The sequence below is a fragment of the Oryctolagus cuniculus genome, chromosome 13 (genome assembly GCF_051225735.1).
Source record: "Oryctolagus cuniculus isolate XC-2025 breed Fujian yellow rabbit chromosome 13, ASM5122573v1, whole genome shotgun sequence".
In the NCBI taxonomy this organism is placed as follows: domain Eukaryota; kingdom Metazoa; phylum Chordata; class Mammalia; order Lagomorpha; family Leporidae; genus Oryctolagus; species Oryctolagus cuniculus.
The window spans coordinates 37,347,531-37,373,224 of record NC_142879.1 but is presented as its reverse complement, the minus strand read 5'-3'; the positions used below and the strand labels follow the sequence as shown (position 1 = coordinate 37,373,224).

General features: G+C 40.2%; 1 protein-coding gene across 50 annotated transcripts in view; it reads right to left on the bottom strand.

The window, feature by feature from the left end:
• The window catches only part of DISP1 (dispatched RND transporter family member 1), a 196,096-nt gene that overhangs the window by 60,036 nt on the left and 110,366 nt on the right, over positions 1-25,694 (bottom strand). For 29 of the 50 annotated variants that reach the window (XM_070055346.2, XM_070055348.2, XM_070055349.2 and 26 more), the window contains one exon: positions 8,897-9,419. In XM_070055346.2, coding sequence (XP_069911447.2) covers positions 8,897-9,402 — 506 coding nt within the window. In that variant the 5' untranslated portion in view covers positions 9,403-9,419. Of the gene's footprint in view, positions 1-8,896; positions 9,420-23,260; positions 23,597-25,694 lie in introns of those variants that run through there. The other 21 variants (XM_089312256.1, XM_089312260.1, XM_051821374.3 and 18 more) reach the window with 3 other exon arrangements.

Genomic DNA, 25,694 nt, shown 5'->3' with positions numbered 1-25,694 from the left:
GAATGAATCGAGTTCTTTATTGACCCTATTACAAAGAATGTCTTCTTTTTGTTATTGTTCTACTTAGATTTTAAGTCTCTGGGTGATTCTGATGATAAGCTAAATTTAGGACTTGCTGGCATAAAATCTGTCTTGAGGTAGGCATTATGGTACAGATTAAGCTACCACTGTGCCACCCACATCCCCAGATTCTAACACAGCTTCTGGCTAATGCCTGGAAAGGCAGTGGATGACGGCCCATGTAGTCGGGTCTGTGCAACCCACGCTGGAGACCTGGATGCAGTTCCGGCCTTCTGACTTTGGCCCTGGCTGCTGTGGACATCTGGGGAGTGAACAAGTAGATGGAAGATCTCCCTCTCTTTGCCTCTCCCCTTCTCTGTGTCACTCTGCCTTTCAAATAAATGAATGACTGGATATATGAATGGATGATGAATGAATTTTAAAAAAGAGAACCTATCTCATGTAGGGAGAGATACCTATCTTCTCAAATTTTTTGGTGTTCAATTAGCCACATTGAGCAATGGGTATGAGATCATGAATCTACAAATGAAAAAGCCTAAAGCTCTAATATTACATGTATTTAATCTATCTAATATTTGGTGATAAATGGAACTAAAACAGGACACAATCAGAAGATTAAAAGAGAATTTCAAAAAGAAAAAAAAATCACACATGGGTGATTGATATAATGAAACTTTTAGAAAGATTCATTAGAGCTTCGACAGTTAACAAAGGATGAAACAGAACCTACTATATTACTGAAAGTGGAGAAAAAGAGTTACGGGAATATGAATAACTGAAGTAAGTGGCAAATGGGCTAGGTAAAATTCTCTCTCCTATTTGGTTAACTTACAGCATAAGTGCTTTATAAATAAACAGAAAACTTTAGGAATAAAAAAATACCAAACAACTGGGCTCATTTATGACATAGGTGCAAATGGCAATAAGAACTGAAAGCCCCTCAGTCTCTGATGTCTACACTTTTACTCTAATGCTATCAACCTATAAGACAGCCTTTAAAGTAACGGAAGACCACAATACACCTTAAACATTAAATGAATAACACTACATTATATATTGCTGTTATCAATAAAAAAGCTTTATAAAACATTTATACAATAAGACACAATATAAGAAAATAAAAAGATTTATAGAGTTAAAGTGTCTGGAAGAGATCAGCTCTATGACCTACGGTGTGGGTAGAATAATTAATAAAAAGCAGTGAAGCATCATACAACATCCTCATTTTCTGAATTTCTTATTGAGGACGTCCTATATAGACTCCCCTAAACTGCCCTGCTCTCCTGTACACAGTATCTCTATCCATGTCCACATCTGTGTTTGTGGACTGCGTATACAGGTAGGGAAAGGGAGTTACAGCATCTGGTTTAGTGCCTCGCCCATGGCATAATTTTTAAGGGACCTCAATCTTTCACTGTTATTGCTACTCTGCAGTCCCATCTGGAAACTCAGTGCCTCACTTCTGTTTACTTAGTACCTTTTTCCGGTCCTCCTCATTTTAATGAATGGCATTGTCATCTACTCAGCCAGTTGCTCAAGCCAGAAAACTGAAAGTCAGTTGCAATCCAATACAGCCTCTCACGCTTGCCAGCTACCAGATCGAACTATTTACCAAATCCAGTAGATTCTACTCCCTAAATCCCTCAAAAAGATTTTATTTCTAAATCCTGGTCCACATCACCATCATTTCTCACTTGAATTCCTGCAAAAAACCTTTTCATAGTCTTTCTATCTACAACAGTCCTGACCCAGTCCAATCAACTCTCTACAATGCAAATGATGGACTTTTCTTTTCTCTTTTCTAAGATTTATTTATTTTATTTGAAAGGTAGAGTTACAGAGAGGCAGAGGCAAGGGCAGAGAGAGCGAGAAAGAGGCCTTCCATCCGCTATTCCACTCCCCAGATGGCCGCAACGGCCGGAGCTGGGTGGATCTGAAGCCAGGAGCTTCTTCCAGGTCTCTTATGTGGGTGCAAGGGCCCAAGCACTTGGGCCATCTTCCACTGCTTTCCCATGCACATTAACAAGGAGCCAGATCAAATGTGGAGCAGCTGGGACTCAAACTGGCACTCATATGGGATGCCGACTGCCCGCTACACCATAGCGCTGGCTGGCCCCAGATAGTGGACCTTTCGAAAATGTAAATTTTTTTAAAGATTTATTTATTTATTTGAAAGTCAGAGTTATACAGAGAGAGGAAAGGCAGAGAGAGAGAGAGAGAGAGAGAGAGAGAGAGAGGGAGAGGGAGAGGGAGGGAGGGAGGGAGGGGGAGAGAGAGAGAGAGAGAGAGAGAGAGAGGTCTTCCATCCGCTGGTTCACTCCCCAATTGGCCACAATTGGCTGGAGCTGTGCCAATCCGAAGCCAGGAGCCAGGTGCTTCTTCTGGGTCTCCCACATGGGTGCAGGGGCCCAAGGACTTGGGCCATCCTCCATTGCCCTCCCAGGCCATAGCAGAGAGCTGGATCGAAGTGGAGCAGCCAGAACCAGAAATGGCACCCATATGGGATGCTGGCGCTTCAGGCCAGGGTTTTTTTTTTTTTTTTTTTTTTTTTTTTAAGATTTATTTTTTTATTTGAAAGTCAGAGTTACAAGAGAGAGAAGGAGAGGCAGAGAGAGAGAAAGGTCTTCCATCTGCTGGTTCACTCCCCAATTGGCCACAACAGCCAGAGATGCGCTGATCTGAAGCCAGGAGCCAGGAGCTTCTTCTGGGACTCCCATGCGGGTGCAGGGGCCCAAGGACCTGGGCCATCTTCTACTGCTTTCCCAGGCCATTAGTAGAGAACTGGATCAGAAGTGGAAAAGCCAAGACTCGAACCGGCAGCCACATGGGATGCTGGCACTGCAGGCGGCAGCTCTACCCACTCTGCCACAGCACTGGCCCCTAAAATATAAATCTTACAATGTTTCTTTTCTGTTCAAAAATCTGTAATACTGCATCCATTATTATGGCTAGTCTCAAAAATAAGCAAATTTAATAAAATAAGAAGTGTTGGCAAGGATGTGAAATACCAGAAATTGCAGGTACAGGTAAGAATGTAAATGGTGCAGCCACTATAGAAAACAGCATCGCAGTTCCTCAAAATGAAAAACAGAATTGCCATATGATCCCACTTCTGGTCTAAGCATTCCCCACAAAATTGAAGGTCAGGACTCAAATAGATATTTGCTACCCATGTTCACAGCAGAATTATTCCCAATAGCCAAAAGGCAGAAGTATCCATCAAGGGATGAATGGATTTTATTTATATATATATATATATATATATATATATATATATATATATAGTATTATTCAGCCTTACCAATGAAGGACATTCTGATATATTAAATGACATGGCCTGGCCGGCGCCACGGCTCAATAGGCTAATCCTCCACCTTGCGGCGCCGGCACACCAGGTTCTAGTCCTGGTCGGAGCGCCGGATTCTGTCCCGGTTGCCCCTCTTCCAGGCCAGCTCTCTGCTGTGGCCAGGGAGTGCAGTGGAGGATGGCCCAAGTGCTTGGGCCCTGCACCCCATGGGAGACCAGGAGAAGCACCTGGCTCCTGGCTTCGGATCGGTGTGGTGTACCGGCCGCAGCGGCCATTGGAGGGTGAACCAACGGTAAAGGAAGACCTTTCTCTCTGTCTCTCTCTCTCACTGTCCACTCTGTCTGTTAAAAAAAAAAAAAAAATGACATGGCTGAATGTTGAAGAGATTAAGTAAAGTAAGTCAGCTGCTCAAGAACACAGCCTATATGATTCCACTTACATGCGGTTCCTAGAACAGTCAAACTCAAGGAGACAGAAAGTAGAATGGTGGTTACCAGAAGCTGGGAGAGGAGAGGATGCAGGAAGGAAGTTTCAGTCTGGGAAGATAATAAACGTTCTGGACATAAGTGATAGTGATGATGACTATAACAATATGAATGTACTTAATTCCACTAAACTCTATACTTAAAAATCATAAATTTTATGTTACACATATTTTACCACAATAAAAAAATTACATGCACACACAAAAACCTGTAATGGCTCCCTAGTGGTATCAAGGTAAAGTCTAGAAAATTCCTTAATGTGGCCTACAATGCCCCTTGAGATTTGGTTCCATCCTATCTCTGTTCTTGCCATTACACTCTCCCCCACCAAGGTCTAGCTGTACTGAACTATGCTGGAGGTGGGCTTACAATGCCTCTTAAGTCTCTGCATAAACTGCTCCCACTATCTGTAAGACAACCCCCCTCCTCTTCTCCCCACTTGTGGCGTCTATTCACCTTCAGCCCTGTGTATTCCTTTCTGGTAGTATTATCACAATATTGTAGCTACCTGTTTGCTTTACTGTTTTCCCTTCTTACAAGCTTTTATCTTGACAAAAAGTCTCAACTTGTTTGGAATCACATGCTACGTGGCACATATAGGTAGTCAGTGGATATTACTGATTATATAAATAGATGAATTTACCAAACAGGAATGTAATTCTTGAAGCACAATGAAGTATGTCATATATACAAGTGCATATATATCATTACATTGCATCTTTAAGTTTCCATGTTTGCAGCAATTAATCCAAACTCTCAATATTCTTGAGATCAAATTCTGAACATGAAAACTTTCCTTCATTCTAGTCTACTTTCTTCCATAACTTTTCTTGATTGACACTATGATCTTCAAAAAAATCATAAAAAATGCACACTATGAAAAAATGATGCATAGATTTCAAATTTTTACACCAAAACAAACATCTTTTAACTTTTTTCCTTGAAGTTTTTGAAGTACCCTTGTATAAAAATTTTTATCAGCCGTTTCAAATTAAATAATGAAAAGTGTTTTTATTTCTCCCATAACTTAAAAAATGTGAACATCTGTAATTCAGCCACAGCCTTTACTTCCTTGGGTCTCATTTCCCTTTCAAACAACATATTCTCGTTCCAGAAGGCAGCTTTAGCCTCTCATCATCCAAGGACACATCCCACAGGGAAAAGTATGTGAACCAGGGTTTACACACATACTAGGAAGTAAGTTCACCATGACTGCTCAGGTTCCAGTGCCGACAATGTACAGGCACGCCTATTGGTTTGTTTTTAATGCCATCCTATTAAAGCAGACACAGAGTTCTCATTCCTTTCGAGTTGGGTCACTGAGAAATACTAAGTAAAAATCCTGAAAATCTTGGCACAACGTGCCATACTGAAAGAACTAGTAATTTGCTCACGTTTCATCCTTTTTGACTTTTACAACGAGAAATCAACTTCAAAATGCAGCACTCTGAGTCTTCTCTTGTACTCTGCAACCATGTAATTCATGACTCAAAAACACCAATAATTATGATTATATAAGCTTTTTTATAATTTTTAAAAATATTTTATTTATTTGAGAGATAGAGTTACAGACAGTGAGAGGGAGAGACAGAGAGAAAGGTCTTCCTTCACTCCCCAAATGGCGTCAACGGCCGGAGCTGTGCTGATCCGAAGCCAGGAGCTTCTTCCGGGTCCCCCACACGGGTGCAGGGGCCCAAAGACTTGGGCCATCTTCCACTGCTTTCCCAGGCCATAGCAGAGAGCTGGACTGGAAGAGGAGCAGCCGGGACTAGATCCGGCATCCATATGGGATGCTGGCGCTTCAGGCCAGGGCTTTAACCAACTGTGCCACAGCACCGGCCCCATATCTAAGCTTTTCTTTTTTTTTGCCAGACAGAGTTAGACAGTGAGAGAGAGAGACAGAAAGAAAGGTCTTCCTTTTTTCGTTGGTTCACTCCCCAGACGGCCGCTACTGCCGGCATTACACCGATCTGAAGCCAGGAGCTAGGTGCTTCCTCCTGGTCTCCCATGTGGGTGCAGGTGCCAAACACTTGGGCCATCCTCTGCTGCCCTCCCAGGCCACAGCAGAGAGCTGGACTGGAAGAGGACCAGCCAGGACTAGTACCTGGCACCCCAACTGGGACTAGAACCCGGGGTGCCAGTGCTGCAGGTGGATGATTAGCCTAGTGAGCCACGGCGCCGGCCCACATATAAGCTTTTTTTTTTTTTTTTTTTTTTTTTTTGACAGGCAGAGTGGGCAGTGAGAGAGAGAGAGACAGAGAGAAAGGTCTTCCTTTTCCATTGGTTCACTCCCCAGTTGGCCACAATGGATCTGAAGGCAGGAGCCAAGTGCTTCTCCTGGTCTCCCATGCGGGTGCAGGGCCCAAGCACTTGGGCCATCCTCCACTGCACTCCCAGGCCATAGCAGAGAGCTGGCCTGGAAGAGGAGCAACCGGGACAGAATCCGGTGCCCGACCGGGACTAGAACCCGGTGTGCCGGCACCGCAGGCGGAGGATTAGCCTAGTGAGCCGCGGCGCTGGCCACATATAAGATTTTTTTTTTAATTTTTTGACAGGCAGAGTGGACAGTGAGAGAGAGAGAGACAGAGAGAAAGGTCTTCCTTTGCCGTTAGTTCACCCTCCAATGGCCGCCGTGGCCGGTGTGCTGCGGCCAGCGCACCATGCTGATCCGATGGCAGGAGCCAGGTACTTATCCTGGTCTCCCATGGGGTGCAGGGCCCAAGCACTTGGGCCATCCTCCACTGCACTCCCTGGCCACAGCAGAGAGCTGGCCTGGAAGAGGGGCAACTGGGACAGAATCTGGCGCCCCGACCGGGACTAGAACCCGGTGTGCTGGCGCTGCAAGGCGGAGGATTAGCCTAGTGAGCCGCGGCGCTGGCCATATATAGCTTTCACAATCAACTATTTCCACACTTTAATTCAGGATGCAGCTCAATGTTGTCAGGGAAATCTTGTAAGAATGACTCTGCTGAACTCAGGGAACTTATCAGAATTCTATGACTCGGCGGCTCTCGAGTCCAACCTGGCAAATGTATTCAGAAACTACAGAAAGACTGCAGAGGATCCCTCTCTCTCCTCCTATCTTCTCTTTTCCCTTTTTACCATCTTTTTCTTCTTATCTTAAAAGAGTAAAATCATATTACCTTTACAATGTTCCAAACCTGCTAAAATTAAAAAATGTTTATCACTTAATCTCTTTCTGGATCTGACTCTAATCTAAAGTATATTTGGTAAGGGTGTATAATGGATTACTACTCAGCAATAAAACAAAAGTTCCACAACAGTGAGATGAGTCTCAATAACATTATGCTAAGCCCAAACTGCCAGACACAAGAGAGCTCAGATTATGTGATCCCATTTACAGGAAGTTCCAGGAGCAAGTAAAACAAATGTACAGCAATAAAACTCAGCACAGTGACTGCTTCTGGTGACAGACATGGAAAGACTGAGAGGAGGCATGAGGGAACTTTCTGTAGGATAGAAATGGCCAGGGGCCGGCGCTGTGACGTAGTGAGTAAAGCCACCACCTGCAGTGGCAGCATCTCATATGGTCACTGGTTTGAGTCCCGGCTGCTCCATTTCTGATCCAATTCTTGGCTATGGCCTGAGAAACCAATATTGGATGGCTCAGGTCCTTGGGCCCCTGCACCCATGTAGGAGACCTGGAAGAAGCTCCTGGCTCCTGGCTTCGGATTGGCACAGCTCTGGCTGTTGCAGCCAACTGGGGAATGAACCATTGGATGGCAGACCTCTCTCTCTCTCTCTATCTCTCTCTGTCTCTCCTTCTTTGTGTAACTCTGACTTTCAAATAAATAAATAAATCTTTTGTTTTAAAGAAATGTCCATCAGATTGAGATATGGGCTACATTACTTGTACACATGGCAGTCAAAGCTGATTTAATGGTATACTTCAGATCTCTACATATCCCTGCTTGTAAATTCACCGTAATTTTAAAGAGGATGCTTTCTAATTTATATTTTTTAAAATTTATCACCTAAACATGTACATCAATGCATAAAAATATATTACCAATGCTTACCCACAGCAGGTGCAACTTAAACAACTGTGGGAAAGTCAGCTATGACTTTACATGTGAAAGAAGGCAGGGATAAGGGCTGGCAGTGATGAAGACTGTTCCAGCACTTTTCAATCTACCAGATGTAAAACTGCTTTACAAAACTATTTGTTTGGCTGGTGCCACGGCTCACTAGGCTAATCCTCAACCTGCGGCGCCGGCACGCCGGGTTCTAGTCCTGGTCGGGGCGCCGGATTCTGTCCCGGATGCTCCTCTTCCAGGCCAGCTCTCTGCTATGGCCAGGGAGTGCAGTGGAGGATGGCCCAGGTCCTTGGGCCCTGCACCCGCATGGGAGACCAGGAGGAACCACCTGGCTCCTGGCTTTGGATCAGCACAGCGCGCCGGCCATAGCGACCATTTCGGGGGTGAACCTACAGAAGGAAGACCTTTCTCTCTGTCTCTCTCTCTCTCACTGTCTAACTCTGCCTGTCAAAAAAATAATAATAAATATTTGTTAGTGTCCTGTGCTACACAAATTTGGAGCTATCATCTGCTATAAGAATTGGTGCTTTCATCTGATCTCAACATTACCAGAGTCATCCCAACCACATGAACAGAAATGGAGCACAGTCACTCAGAAGCATAAAGAAGCAACTGGTTTTACACTTCTTTTTCATGAAGGCTGACCACAATTGATACTAGCAAATAAAGGACTTCTGTTTAAGTGGCCTCATCACAAATACATTTTCCATAGTGTAATAACTAAAACAAATAACAATAAAACTTTTTATTGAACTTTATAACTTAAGCTCTGTCAGGGAATTCCAACCAGTTTGTAGAAAGGAAAAGAGAAGGGAGAATTTAACTAAGAAGTCAATGGATAAAACAGAGATATTATTGCATTTGCATCTTTGTAAGCTACACTCAGCTCATAAAATGTGCATGTTCAATGGCTGCCTTTCCCTGACGTATTTTGCTCCCTTCCTTTTGGGGAATAAACGCAAGCAGTCATGTTCCTGTGGAATTAGTCAAATGTGAAAGGGCAGCAAGATGTTCTCAGCACTCACCTGATGTTGGCTACGTGCTGCTGCACAGGCTGATGCTGAAAATGGTCAGGCCACGGATGATGCAGGCAGAAGGATGGCGAGGGCTGAAGGCAGCACGCAGCCTGATACACAGGTGAATGGTTGGGACACAGAGATGCAGAATACTCTGAGTGTGGCTGCATGCAACATGAGGCCAAAGCAGAGGGCGCTGCAGGGCCAGCCTCGGGATGGCGCTCTTGGTGACTGCTATGGCTACTCAAAGGATGATGGTATGGGCAAGGATGGCAGCACTGAGATAACATCTGAGGCGTTCTTTGGTTGTCTAAAGGCAGAAAGGACGATTTAACTGTGCCATTATGTTGCAGGCATCCATTTGGACTCACTTTTGTTCTTGTTGCTTCTTTGGGTGTGAGCTGCTGGGCTGCAAGGTCTCCCTCACAGGGGGTGAGGGGACGAGGGCTGGTAGCACTGGTTGCGATGCTGCCATTGCTCAGAACCACAAAATCGTTTCCGCTGCTCATAGCCATGCTTCAATTTCTTGACTCTAAAAAAGAAAATGATATATAAATTCAGCCAGTTATAATCAGGTGGGCAAATACATCAGAAAGACAAGTAAGATATTTAAAAGTAGCTGTTGGAAAGTAAGTTCTTGCAGGAGTTGGGGGGGGGGGGTGGAAACCCAACAGCATCTGCAACAGAACCTGCCAGCCCATTCATATACCTCCTTCTCCACCAGCTACTTTGTGCGCCTTGAGAACCCTCTCCTGTCCCCACTGGTCACTTTGCCCCACCTCACTTTCTTTCCAGCACCTTTCTTCTCTCCCCATCCTACAAACTAAATATTGTTTAACAACTAGAACTTTATGGGGATGCCAGAGGAGAGGATACCAGCACTGTCTCTGGCTTTCAACAAAGGCATACTTGGGTGTTCTGATCTAGGAGTGACGGACAAAATGACAGACCCAGGTTGAGGGCATTTAGTTGCACAGGTTAAATAATTCAAATAATCTAAAGAATGCTTTAGGTCTTAGAAAAATCTCAAAAACATGACTATTACTCCAAGTCACTAAGTCCCAGAATAAGAATAAACAAAAGAAAATAAAAAAAGTCAGCTTAATAGTAGTCTAGTAACCAAAATACCTGACACAAAAGCTTTATCCTCTAAATCAATCAATATAATGCTAAAAAATAATTAACAAGCATGAATGAGTTATCCATGAATTTCTAGTTTTCTTTATTATATACAACAGGTAATATTGCTTGTAGATGAGAATAATGCTGTGGATGAGATCTGCTTTAAATGAGAATTCTTTTCCTTGTTTCTTTTCCTTCCAACAAAGAATCCAGGCCTTTAATACAAAGGAAAACATTTACCTGCTCAAAGTACCAGTGAAATGTTTGTCCAGTCCGTTTAAAAAAAAAATAAAGCAGAAAAAGCTCTTCCCTTGCCTAACTCACCAACCTCTGAACAACACACACGCAAAATCTGGGATTTTTATAGTAAGAATAATAGGTCATCAAAGGCCATTGGTCTATTCGAACTATACATGAGAGCCAAGAAGAAGAAAAACATAATTTGGTTCACCAACTGTTCTGAAAGGGCACTATTATAAGCAAACACACAGCTTTTGGAGAGATCTTTCTCCAGTCTTTTCCCACCTCTTTTCCAGGGGATACACAGGCAACCAAAAAGAATCAATTCCTTTCAGTCTCAGTACATGGTAATCTGGTCACCAAAGCTGGATCAACCCTGAGGAAGATTCCTATGCACATTTTTATCCAATATGTAAGCTCCTCAAAAGGGGCATTTCTGGGACAGCTGTTGTGCCACAGCAGATTAAGCTGCCAGCTGGGATGTACACATCCCACTTTAGAGTGCCGGTTTGAGTCCTGGCTACTCCACTTCCAATCCACCTTTCTGCTAATGCACCTGGGAAGGCAGCAAATGATGGCTCAAGTAGTTGGGTCCCTGCCACTCACATGGGAAACCCAAGTGGAGTTCCTGGCTCCTGGAGTCAGCCTGACCCAGCTCTGGCTATTGTGGGCATCTGGGAAATGAACTAGCAGTTGGAAGTTCTCTGTCTCTCTAACTTGCAAATGAATTGAAAACACATAAAATTTTTTAAAAAAGGAAGCAGCTCATTGGACAAACCTACCATGCAGAGAAATCACTGGACGCACATGCCCTCTCCAATCCACCCGCAACCAGTTCTCTCCACACCTCAGCCAGGCTTTCCCAACTGATAGGAGCTGCTGGCCTCAACAGAAAAATCAGTAACTCCTTATGCGTTTTCCAAGAAGAAGAGAGAAGGAAGGAATACTTCTAGAGTTTTTTTTAATCATTCTAGGTTAGTTAACAGATCATCTCAGATTGTTTTACATTTAATTCAGTCAACCCCACTGACTCTGACCTAGATGTCAGGTGAGTTACTTTAGTGAGAATCATCTCACAATAACCCAGTCTTCAAGCTTTTAAAGTGAAGTTGGGCTTAGAGTAGAGTGCACCCTTCAAACTACCCTGAATCACCCCACACTCCACACATTTCATGTGTTTCCCTATCTTCTAATAAAATCTGATCATTCTTAGGAAAGACAGCTTTTCTTTTTTCTTTGTAATCAGAACCATAACTATCATTACCTTTTATTGCAAATGAATGATTTTGTAGTTACAGAAGAGTTAAATATATTCTTTGCAGGCCAGCAAGGGACCTAATCACCATTTATAACATTTTCCCCCCATTGCAGTGAAATGCAGTTGAAGTGCCAAAGAACTGACTTACAAATGAATTTTTGGAACACAACCTGTTTTGTAACTTGGAGACTTCTTGTAATGAAGTAGGAACTAGTGGATAGTAAAGAATAATTTGAACTCTGACTTTGGCTTGTAGTTAAAGCAAATCACATGAGCTTTCTCTGATTCAGTTTCTTTAATTATAAACTGAGAACAATCTATCTGACTTCATGAGTAAGTAAAAAACACAAGTTAAAATTAATAAAAAGCAAAACCAGAAAAAACATTTAAAGAAATGTCTATGGATTATTTGCTTCAATTGATATATAAGTGTACCTTAAAAATGTATGGAAAAATGAATTACAAGATAATTTTGTTTTGGTGCAAAAACTTTTTGAAATCCAAGCATAGTGTTTTCATAATATGCATTTTCCATGAACTTTTGAAAGCACTCCTATATTCATGTAGGGGGGCTGAGGTGACCAGGAGAGTGGTGAAGTTTCAGTCTGAAGTCAGGACTTTGCCCGAAGGCTCATACAGAGAATACATTTTTCTTCTTCAGAACTGAAAAATATTAGGGAAAAAAAAATCAGTCTGAGTCTATGATGGAGAGAACAGGAATAAATATAGATAGAGCAAGACTAAAGATACTAACAAGGAATGAAATAAATGAAATAAAGAGTTCCCGAAAGAATATGTAAATATCCTTTACTTGTCCCAAACTATTGTGATAAATGTAATATTATGTGATTCTAATTGCAGTATTGACAGTATTTATGGTAGAAGTTTAAAGTAAGTTTTTGGTCTAACATAATGAATAACTTTAAAAGTTAGCTCTGTTGAAATCACCTGTTCTCCCCAGGGCCATAACACACAGGGGATTCCAAAAAAAGCTATTCCTGGGGCACTGGCTGAGGTGTGCCAGGCCCCACATCAGATATTTTAGTATACTTCCTGCTGTTTGTGAATTTAATATGGTAGCATCAATATATTCAAATCCCCTTGTTTCATGCCCCCTATTTCACCTTTCCAACTAACATGTTTATATCCTGAGTGATTTAGCACTTGGGAGCTATAAGGTCTTTGGCCAAGGACCATCTTTTGATTATATTTTAACTGAGGATAAGAAGATAAAAAGATATGGAATTTTCCTGGTTTTAAAACCAAAATTTTGCTTTAAATTGACAACTGAGACATCTGTAGCGTGGGTGGGTCTGAGTTTGAGAGTGGACTCTACTAGCTACTAACTTTGAGAATCTGGGTCAAGTTACTTAAACTCTCACTGTCTCTAAGTCTTCGTTTCTTCTTAAATTCATTGAATTGCAAATTGGTACAACCTTCTAATAGAGTAACAGGACACTACTTACTAAATTTTAAAATGTCTTTATCTTTTAATCCACAATTCTAGAAATTTACCCTTTCAATACACTTAAATAATGTGTAAAAATATATGTATGGGGGCCAGTGCTGTGGTGTAGCGGGTGAAGCAGCCGCCTGCAGTGCCATCATCCAATATGTACGCTGGTTCAAGTCCCAGCTGCCTCACTTCTGATCCAGCTCTTTGCTATGACCTGGGAAAGCAGTAGAAGATGGCCCAAGTCCTTGTGCCCCTGCCCCTGGGAGACCTAGAAGAAGCTCCTGGCTCCTGGCTTCGGATCGGCGCAGCTCTGGCTGTTGTGGCCAATTGGGGAGTGAACCAGTGGATAAAAGACCTCTCTCTCTCTCTCTCTCTCTGCCTCTCCTTTTCTCTCTGTGTAACTTTGACTTTCAAATAAATAAATAAATCTTTCAAAAATATATGTATGCATTAGTATGTTGATTGCAGCAATGCTTATAACAGTAAAAACTAGAAACAATTTAAATTATCATCAATAGGGGACTTAAATTCTGTCATATCCATTCTTGAGTATTCTGCACAATAAAAAACAAGTAAGTTAGATCTGGATGTATTACTATGGAAAGAAGTCCAAAGAACATCATTGTGTGTAAGTAAAACTCAGCTCCAGAACAACTGCTACGGTATAAATTCGTTTGTGTGTGTGCAAACACGTATAAGTGTTTGCAGTTATAGTTAGAAATACATGGATCATTTCTAGGATACAAGAAAATATTAACAATGTTTCCTAGAGGAGAGCTAGACTGGGTCATCTGGAAGAGTGGGAAGACTTTCACATTTTCCTTTCTGTGCTGCTTGCAGCATTCACTATGTCTCTTTTTATAGTAATGAAATGTTAATGAAGGAGGCCGACAGGTTAAGCTACTGCCTGTGACACCAGCATCCCATATAGGTGCCAGTTCAAGTCTCAGCAGCTCCACTTCTGATCCTGGGAAAGCAGCAGAGGACGGCTCAAGTGCTTGGGCCCCTGCACCCTATGTATTAGAGACCTGGAAGAAGCTCCTGGCTTAGGCCCAGCCCAGCCTCAGCCATTGCACCATTTGGGGGAATGAGTCAGCAGATGGAAAATCTCTCTAACTTTGCCTTTCAAATAAAATAAATAATTAAACTACTAATGAAGCACAACGAACAACAATGAACAAAAGATAATCATTACTAAATGCAAAAAGTGGGACAAAACTATTTTATCTTAAAGGATAATTAGACATTCACCGGATATATATATATTTTTTTTAAAGATTTTTATTTATTTATTTGAGAGATAGAGTTACAGACAGTGAGAGGAAGAGACAGAGAGAAAGGTCTTCCTTCTATTGGTTCACTCTCCAAATGGCCACAACAGCCAGAACTGCACCAATCTGAAGCCAGGGGCCAGAATCCTCTTCCCAGGTCTCCCATGCGGGTGCAGGAGCCCAACCACTTGGGCCATCTTCTACTGCTTTCCCAGGCCACAGAAGAGAGCCAGATCCGAAGAGGAGCAGCCAGGACTAGAACCAGCGCCCATATGGGATGCCGGCGCTGCAGGCAGAGGATTAACCTACTGTGCCATGGCGCTGGCCCCAGCCACGGGGTATATTAAACATTGTGTATCTTTTGGTATATAACTACTCTTTTACACTGATACCCTATACAATCTATCAAGTAACTGCATACAAAGGAAATGAAACAGACCTAAGGAACAAGAATAGATGACTACAAACTTTTCAGACAAAGGGTTCCATATCTCTTATCTCACAGCTTCCACATTTTTGGAAATATAAATGATTATTTATTGAACCAAAGCTATCAATGAACCAAAATTATCATGACTAGTCTTACAATTATTAAGATAGACATTACCGGGAAGTATACTGACAATCATATTGAAAGGTAGGGAGAAGAGAGTCATCGGAGTGCATGTGATTAGAAGGGTCAAAACAATTATATCCTAAGCCAGCACCATGGCTCAATAGGCTAATCCTCCACCTGTGGCGCCAGCACGCCGGGTTCTAGTCCCGGTCGGGGTGACGGATTCTGTCCCGGGAGTGCAGTGGAGGATGGCCCAAGTCCTTGGGCCCTGCACCTGCATGGGAGACCAGGAGAAGCACCTGGCTCCTGGCTTCGGATCAGGCGGTGCGCCGGCCGCAGCGGCCACTGTGGGGTGAACCAATGGAAAAAGGAAGACCTTTTTCTCTCTCTCTCTCTCTCTCACTGTCTACTCTGCCTGTCAAAAAAAATTATATCCTACTCTTGTTTGGAAATCAGGAAATTTACATCTATAAAATTTATGGAAATTATCATGCTTCAATGACAAAAAGTAGCATTCATTGAAAATGCTATCGCATAATCATAGTTGTATTTATTTAAATTATGGACATTTTATTTATCAACATAGTACACACTAAAATATGTTAATGACACAAAATTTACCCAAAGGATGCAAACTATTTAGGTGCCTCCCAGAGTACAAACACATCTAAAAAGCATTAAGAAAATCTGATGGCAGCTCGTTGGAACTGGGAATGAGAACTGCTAGCATGGCCAGAAAACTGCCAACTGAAAACCGAAATGTAATGTTGAAGAGAACACACAGACCTGTTCTACTTATCACAGTAACCACTCAGCAAAGCCATCACTATCCTCAACAAAAACAGGGCTCATATTGCCCGAAGGAACATCATCTTCATCCCCATCAACAGCTATAATGGAACACGCCTTTCATAGCCTCAAAGCACTTTCACACACATGATCTCACTTCAGTAGATCCTTCTAATAGCCCTCAGAAAAACAGGTGTGGCAGGCATTACCATTCCATTTGCAAAGAAAACTTGACATGGAGAGTCTAAAAAGGTACCCAAGGTACTGAACACAAATGGTAAGGCTAGGAAGCCCAGTGCCAAGGTTTGAAAGCTTTCTGCGAAACTACATTCCCTAAGTTCAGATGCTATATTTTAGAACAACCCTTTGCTTCACCAGATTCATAGTACAAAACTGAATAAATGGCCACCAACATGACTCCATATTTTAGCCAGTTATCTTTTTCAGAAGAGTGATGCTTCCTAGAGCAGTTTCATTAAATTAAAACAAAATCAGTAAACCAGTGCTCTAAACTTAAAGGCTACTTGGGGACAGTTAAAATGCAGATGCATGAAGTAGGGAAAAAGCCTCCAACTACAAGCCCTCACTGCCCATTCCATGGACATATTTTGAGTAGCAAGCCAAAGCCATAAAGTAGGCGAGAAGGCTACAAGAGAATTAAGCCCAAGTAATGGCCAGAGGATGTATAATTAAAGCAGAATGGACAAAACAACCAGGAAACTGACAGAGAAACTAAGGTTCATTTTTCTAATCAAGGCAGATAAAAGTAACACATTTTAACAGCAGAAGTTGTAACTGATACTCAGCTTTAACTGTGGCTCATCTCATGACTCCCAAATTATTCCATGTAAGGAAGCAGTGATGAATTTTTTAGTGCAACTCACAAAGATAAACTGAAGCACCTTGCCTACTTTTTTCTTTTTTAAGTGGTATTAAAAATTAGAAGACGGCTTTATAAAGAGATCTCAAGTCTTTTTAGGTGAGGCATAAAGGCAGTCTTGGGAATATCTGTATCCATTATTTACCAAACCTGTTTTAATATAAAAATGATTCCTCTAAAATTGCTTGATGCTTATGATAAAAGGATGACCTCATTTCTGATCACCAATACTAAGCTGGTCTATTAATATTTATTGCCAGAGCCAGAAAAATAAATAAATAGCTTCACAAATGCCAGATGAAACTGACAAAGAACTGTTGTTTAGTTAAATTCTGTGGTGGGGCTATAAAGTTAAACAATAGAAGGACATCAGCGAGGTCTTACTTCTAAGAATATTTTTCCCCTCAAAGGACTATTAAATTTTTTAAATTATCTCACTATGTCAAGCACATTCCTCACAATACTCCTACAAAAATACTATTAAACCCATCATGGAAAAAAAGCAAAAATATTAAAATATACCAAAAATATTAAAGTAATATCCAAATAACTAGCATGACTCTAAAAGTAAGGGTGCTCTACTACACAGGGATGCCCCTAGGGCAGTGTCAAGTTCAACTAGCTTTTATAGAACCCCTGGAGACTACTGACATAAAATTCCACCTGAAGGGCCACATGAAAAATAGCCTCTGAATTCAACATTTCCCAAGATAGTTTTAAAGGTACAACTCGGCATTCAAGAGTGTCAGAGGCATATTTCACTAAATTAAGGAGTCATGTTTTCCATCCATGTATCATATTATGCAAACCTGGAAAAGCAAGGCAGTGGATTGAACTTTGTTGTCATGTAGTATTTGGACTATATCAGAATAATGTAAGTGTAACCTGACAGCAAAATCTGTATCTTTAATCAAAGAAATGGACACTTTTAAGGAACTAAAAAGAATGATTTTAAATAAATATAATCCTCCCTTCTCAGATAAATATTCTTAATTTTTGTTTGAGTTCATGAACTTTCTACTGTTAAAATTCTCCTTCAATAAGAATACTTATAAATGTCTTCACCTAATTACTTATAAATATTTTATATATTGCAAAGAACTGTTTAAAAATAAGGCATTAGGGCCAGTGTTGTGGCATAGCGGGTAAAGTTACCACCTGCCATGTCAGCATCCCTTACGGATGCCAGTTTATGTCCTGGCTGCTCCACTTCCAATCATTTCTCTGCTAATGGCTTGGGAAAAGCAGCGGAAGATGGTCCAAGTGTTTGTGCTCCTGCCACCCACATGGGAGACCTGGATGAAACTTCTGGCTCCTGGCTTCCGCCTAGCCCAGCCCTAGCTGTTGCAACCATCTGGGGAGTGAACCAGCGGATGGAAGTGTTCTCTCTGTCTCTTTTTCTCTCCCTCTGTCTCTCTGTCTTTCTCTGTAAATCTGACTCACAAATAAATAAATAAATCTTAAAAAAAAATAAGGTATTATTTCTACTATTCCCCTTAAGTATTATAGACAATAAGTCAGAAACCACTGTCTCAAACATTACATATTTAAATATCTATACCACAAAACACACTTAGACATTTCATAAAGCCTATTAGATATTAGTATGCTTTTCCACTGTACCATGAAAAACAAACTGAGTTCTAGGAAATCTGAAAGTGAAGGATTAGAATTCTTTTACAATTTGAATTTATTGTTTCAACTGATGATTATAAACACCATCTTTGAAAATGAAATATACCTAACACTTTTATTAATCTCTTTTAATATTATATACATGATATATATTAATAAAAATCCATAAAGATAATCTGTTACTTTTTTTAAAGATTCATTTATTTATTTGAAAGGCAGAGTTAGAGAGAGAGAGAAGACAGGCAGACAGAGAGAGATTTTCCATCTACTGGTTCAACTCTCCAAATGGCTACAATGGCCAGGGCCAGGCTGAAGCCAGGAGCCAGGAGCTTCATCCAGGTCTCCCATGTGGGTGCAAGGGCTAACATACTTGGACCATTTTCCACTGCTTTTCCAGGCACATCAGCAGGGAGCTGGATGGGAAATAGAGCACCCAGGACTCAAACCAGCACCCAAATGGGATGCCAGTGCTGCAGAACGTGGACAGAATCGCCCCCAGGTTTGCTTTTATAGAACATATTTCTGATATTTACAAACAGAAGGAAATCCAACTGCCAGATGATGTTTCCACTAAGATTTGTGGCAAAAAAAATTATCAAAGTAAAATAATAGGAAGACATTACACTACATGTGTTAGAGAAAATCTGAAAACTATGTGCTAAGAAAGCAGTTTATATAGCTAGAAATAAGTTAGGGTTATTAACACAAAGAATTATACGTGTAGGAGTGAGTGAATGATAGAAATCTCAGAGCTGGAGAAATATCAATCCATTTTGGTTTTTTTGTTTAATGTTCTTGGTAACAGGTCTATACTGGGGAGAGAAATGTGGGTATAAAATGCAGTTTATCACTGAAAATCTAGTATAAATGATGTCCACAACATCTCCCTAAATATGCATTTCAAGAGAAAAACTGTAATTACTGAAGCAATTTTTAGAGATCTTTCTTCCAAGCTCCTCCACAAACATTACCATTCTATATAATATTCAACACTTCTCCCCACTCATGTTATAAATGTTATATCCATAAGCATCAATGCAAGAGAAAGAATTCTTCTATCTTTATGTCCCTATTTCAGATGGGTTTAAACTCCATTAAACTGCACTGATTTCTTTTGGAACTTAAGTCTGGGGAATTTTGCTAATTTGTATAACCAAGAAGATTAAAAAAAAGTTATAAGAGCACTCTATATTCAGAAATACCAAATAATGGTCACTTAAAAACATTCTACAAAGTCCTCCCAAAAAATGTTTTTTAACCCAAGAACCAGACAAGACATTTATCCAGAGTCTGCTATGAGTCTTACAGAGAATGCAATACTTACAACAAATATTCACAAAATTACATGTCTAGTGCAGCAGTCTCAACTCTGGCACATCAGAATCACTGTGGTAATTAAAAAAAAAAAAACCACAGTCCCAGGGTACTGGCCCCAGAGGTTCTGAATTACTTCATACTGTAATGGAGTGTGGGCATTAGCATCTTATTTTCTAAAGCTCTCTAGGTGATTCTAATGTTCAGCCAGGGCTGAAAACCACTGATTTATATTTTTAATAATCAGTCTTGATAAATTTATAAGAGCAAGGAGCTGCCACTCAAAATACCCAACATTCAGAAAATATTGCTTGCATTGCAAAATACTGCTGCATATTAAAAAAAAAAGTTGAATCTAGAATTCCATATTAGACATGCTCAGTATTTACCAACTTCACAGGGATTTTTGGGTTTTATCTGCTCACAACAAAAAGAGGTTGCATCTAGAGTTCATCTTAAGTTGGGAGGGTAGGGACAAGGATGTTGTGAGAAAGCCTTAATGAGGCCTAAGCTCAAAGAAGACACAGTGCACACTTGTGTACAACAATGTTGTAGAAATGTGAAGCAAGTTGTCAATCCATTACTTACAGATCTTTTGCAGAAAGTGTAGGAAAGAGTTGATTTGACTAACAAGCTTATTTAACCCCTCCAGAAAAAGTGTATCCCCAGTCTCTGCTCTAAATGAAGTCGCAAGTTCCTGTATTAAAGAGCATGGTCCCCAAAGTTCCAGGCCAGGAAGGGGGCCAACATTTCTGGTTGCATTTTAAGCATCTTCAACTTTCTAATTTGAGGGTCAAACAACCTCCAGATCTAGACATGCTCTAGCTTCGTATCCCCATCAAATAAGAATTACAAGACACTCATAAAACCAGGGAACTCAAGATGGAGTAAGTCTGCCTTTAGGTCATGAGATTTGATCTGAAACTATTTTGCCTCAACTGAAATCACCAATTGGGCAGCTTTACAACTTTGCAATCTTTCAGTATCACTACAGCTCTTCCCAGCAGAAACAGGATCATATTACTGAGCTTAACTAATTTCGCTGAACAGATCACAAGCCTGTCGAAAGACACCATGAACGTTTAATGCTTCACACATCTTAAAACCTCAAAACTTTGGCAGCTCGAAGGAAAAACCATCCCTGGGGTAAATCAAAAGCAGAAAATTCTACTCCCACATATTCTGAGGCTAAAGAATGTGAGAGAATTTTTTAAATGCCTTTCATAAAGCCAAAAACTAAGATCAATCACCAGAAAGTACTTAGAAGTTGTTTGATTTAGATGGTAGTATGCTGTGTTTTAATACTACACTTAAAACTATCTACACTTTTCCCACAAATGTTAAGTATCTGATCCCGGGCCCCACTCCCTGCAGTTCTGGGAAGTCTAAGAAGTAGCAAATCAAATTTCCTACAGCATCTCCCCACATGGGTTCTTCCCTGCAGAGCCCGGCAAATAACCTTGCAGGGGTATCCCTTAGTCCACTGAGCAACTAGGGAAACCCAAGGTACTGTTTGTATGAAACTTTAAAGATATGCTTTCCTTTCAAGGGTTCAGATTTGCTTTAAGCTTAGAAAAACAACTTTATAAAGAATTTTTTTCCCATTTGAATTGGATCACTAAATTAACTGTTATTAAGAGCCTAGGAGCAATTTTGACAAATCTTTTTTCTATTTCTTACTGAAATTGTCACTACAAGGGCTCATAAATTCTGCTATATGCTTTCTTGTGTATGTTAGATGCATAGAAATTACTTTCACCGTTGATGTGGGATTCTTGCTCACCCACAAAAGTTAATTAAATCATGTTTTTTTCTGTTAAGTAGGTAAGTATCCTTATTTAACAATCTTATGAGTATAATAAGCACCTACTATGTTCCTTTAAATAGCTTTCATGCATCCCAAGTATGTGTGCTTGTAACAGAGGGGCCTGTTTAAGTTATTAAAATCATCAGAGAACAGAAATCAAGATGGAGAAAACAAAGAGTCACCCTCTTCCTCAAGCCTAGCTTTTCTAATTTATTTTAGTTATTTTATTTCTATTTTTTCCCAAAAAATAATGCAGTTCATTTGCCTTGATCCTAAACAACTCAGTTTTACATATTGTGTTTGGATGAGATCTGTAACTGCAATGTTTTAAAAGTAGGAAATGCTCACATAGTCCATCACCCAGTATGAGTTAAAAGAATCACAAAGAATGCTCATATCCAATCCCAGAACACAAAGCAGTTACAACAGAAGGTAAAGAATTCGTGCCCAGCAAACACTGAAAAGCAGATTTCCCAAGAGTCGCAATAGTCCATTGGTTCAATAGAAACTACAACAACTGGGGTTAGGTTAGACAAGTGGTATTAGACTTCAGTGTTGGATGAGTCAATTTTATATCAGTTTCCAGACTGAGGCAAGGTTAACAGTATTTTCTAAACTGTTTTCTTTGTAGGGCAATATTTTAAACACTTAACACATTATACATTTTTTTTTCATAATCAATGCAAACAGTTCATATCCACAATTCTAATATTAGGTCTAAGATGTAAACCAGATGAGTACATATTCTGCCTTATTTTTGTACACTGACAAAAAGTTTCAAACAAGTTATAATCCAATAAGATATTCCAATATCCAATATTTTGGCAATGAAAGCATTCTAAGATAGTCTATTGGAGATGAATGACTAATAATACATAAAATAATGCAAAAAAGAGTACTTTAACTGAAAGGTAGGAATGTGTCAGCAGACAATAAAACTGTGGGAAGTAGTAAACCTGCTACCTACAAGTGAAATACTCATTAGTTTAGAACTTATTTTATAGAGTTTTGTGATTTCTTAGCCATCAAAGGAAACTAGCATTTTATTAATTATAAAAATCATATTTAAAACCATCCTCTTGTAGCAAAGAAGATACATTTCACTGTTTTTCTTTCAACAGGAATATTTGTTGTTACAAGAAAATTTCATCAAATTGTGTGTTCTCTACTTCCTTAAATACCACTGAAGAAAGGCATTTATGGTCGGCCAATGATATGGGTACAATACCTATTTTCACTAAATTTTCTACTTAATCTTTAAAAAATTTATATCCAGACTTAAAACTATTTTATAAGTTAAAGTAGTTTCAAGTTCTCTATCAGTTACATATAAATCATCACTCTCATTTTAAGGAAAAGTCAATAAAGCAAATATATTCTACTTGTGCTTCAAGTAGGAAATCAAATCATAATGTAGTTACCACTGTTACAATTAAAATGCATACAATGCATGAAACACTTCATCAACTCAAGTACTACTTGAAGGTGTATACCAAGCTGTGTATCAGAAACGAACTTTGATAAGAATTAAACTTGCTGTTGAAGCTTAATTCTCAAGTGGGTATCTTTACCAAATTTCTCTCATTGTAGGTTGGAAAGTTTCACTGTCTCCTTAAAATATTTAACTCATAAAGGTGATTAAAGTGATTCCTGTGATTCTACATTTATTTTTCTATCAGCTGGTAATGACAGAAGTACATATTTTCCAAAAAGTTTCTGACTTAGTAATTAAACAAGAACCTAAAAGTAAGAGAACAACATACACCACTTTAGGTTTTATGTTTTCTTCCAACTTCATAAAGAAAGCACATTTTGATATACTGAAGAAATAGCTGACCTTATCTTACAGTTGTAGGCTGTAATTCAAATAAACGACAAGACTTCAAAATGCATTAAAACGCTGTTTTGAAGTTTACATTGAAAGAAAACAAACAAACCTGTGAGTTAGAATTTTAAATACAACCCTAGAAACTAAGTGCAGCTCTAAAATAAATTATCCCCAAATAACAAATTCGCACAGAAAGAAGCAAGAGTGAATGGATTACCTTTACGTTAAAAGAGGCAACTTCCCTGGCTCTGTGGCCTGCAGGCGACTGCAGACTGCAGCAGCAACCGCTGTAACCGGCTGCAGGAGCGCAGCTCCACAGAAAGGCAGGGTTGGCAGGCGCAGCTCCCCAGAGCGGCGGGACAGGCTGAATGACAAGCACACGCAGAGAGCTCTGAATGAGGCGTGTTGGGGGCTGGAACTTGCTGTGTTTGCTCTCCTATAGGACAGGAGAGTTTTTTTCCCTGCTTAACCCCTCAGGGCAAGGTCTTAATAATGGTAACAGCTGGCATACAGAGGGTCTTGATCTGAGCACCAGGTCAGCAAGCCAGGATATGAAGGTGACATGTAATTTCTAGCCTTTTCCTGCTTCTACAGGGAAATTGCACAAAGGGCTGTTTTTAGTTATAACTTCCTTTGATCTTTTGGATTTAAAGTTACTTAGTAGATTAAAGCCATGTTAGCTGATATTATTTGCTTGCTTAGTCTAACTTAAGTGTTACAGATTCACTTTTCTGACACATCGGGCTACTACATTTAAACTAACACAAATAAACACCAATCTGTGTTTATTTCCAAGTTCCGGGGATTTTTGTGTTCTTTCACAAATGGCTCTTGAGGCCCTGCTTTTAGGGCAGAGAGTTCATAGTTTTAAGAGAACTTTGCTTTCCTCAAGAGGAAAGAATAAGTCAAAGAAGTGAAGTGTTTTTCTACAAATTTTCTAAACAAAACAAACAGCAGTTTGTTAAATGAACTTGACACTGCTTTTGATAAATGTATGGCACTGATGATGCCAGTATTTAAACCACAATCACAACACAGAAACCTTGTAAACACCTTCATACGAACGGTTTAAATTCACAAATGACAGAGGTGATGATTCACTGAAACCATGAAAGCAACTCTTCAGGATTCTGATAAGAAAAATACATAAAAAATTCTTTCAGCAGGATGTATTCATTAATTACATGAAGACTACACTTTCAAATATTTCAAAAGTGCAAAGGGAAAAAAATGCATAAAAATGGACTTCGACAAAATAAAACCTGTAGATCAGAGGACATTTTCAAGAAAGTGAAAAAATGGGCAGAATGGAACAAAATATTTATAACTCATATAGCTAAGGGTCTAGCAACCAGAATATGTAAAACAAAACAAAACCACCTTTGCTCAACTCAACAATAAAAAAAACAAACAACCCAATTTAAAAGAGGTAAAGACTTTGAATAGAAATTTCTCCGCAGAAAATATACAAATGGCCGACGCACTTGTGTGCCCATGAAAAGATGTTCAACATGATTAGCGACTTAAAATGCAAGTAGGGGCAGGCGCTGTGGCATAGTGGTAAAGCCATTGCCTGCAGTGCTGGGAGGCACCCCGTGTGAGCACCAGTTCGAGTCCTGGCTGCTCTACTTCCATTCCAACTCTCTGCTACAGCCTGGGAAAGCAGTGGAAGATGGCCCCAGTCTTTGGGCCCCTGCACCCACGACAGAGACCTGGAAGAAGCTGCAGGCTCCTGGCTTCGGATCTGCGCAGCTCCGGCCATTGCAGCCATTTGAGGAGTGAACCAATGGGTGGCAGACCAATCTCTCTCTTTGCCTCTGCCTCTTTCTAGTGAACCAGGGAGTGTAAGACCTTTCTCTCTCTAACTTTGCCTCTCTCTAACTCTGCCTTTCAAATAAACTAAATAATCGTCAAAAAGAAAAAAAAAGAAAAATTCAATAAAAAACTACTTCACATCCTCAAGTATGGCTATAAAAAATAAAAGGAAAACTAACAAGTGCTGTCAAGGATAGCAAGAACCTGAAACCTTTACACACTGATGGTGAAATGTTCAATATTGTACAAAACAGCTTGGCAGTTTCTGAGGAATTAAACACAGAATTACTATATGTCCCAGCAATTCCATTCCTAGGTACAGATGATCCTCCCTGTTTTCCAAATCCATACTCACCATCATTTACTTGTAATCCCCAATAATCCCAGTGGTGCTTTCGCAGTCTTTCAGACATGTCAATGTTCAGGGGGTGAAAAATTTGGGTCAGCTGATGCGCATGCTCCCAGTTAAGGTCAAATGAGATGACACTCTTGAGGCTTGGCTCTCCTACTGTAAACAAATGGGCCTTTCACAGTCTACTTAGTGTCATGTTTGACACATTTTTTGTGTGTGCTGCTTGTTGATGATTTCATCGTTTAAAATAGCCCCCAAGTGTAGTGCTGAAGTGCTGCCTCGTGTTTCTAAGTGCAAAAAGGCAATTGTGTGTCTTTCAAAGAAAATCTATGTGTTAGATAAACTTTGTTCAGACATGAGTTATAGAGCTGTGAGATGTGAGTTCACTGTTAATGAATCAACAATATGTGTTAGATAAAGAGCATTTAAACAGAAACACACATAAAATAAGATTATGGTTTCTATTGATCAACTGATGCAAACG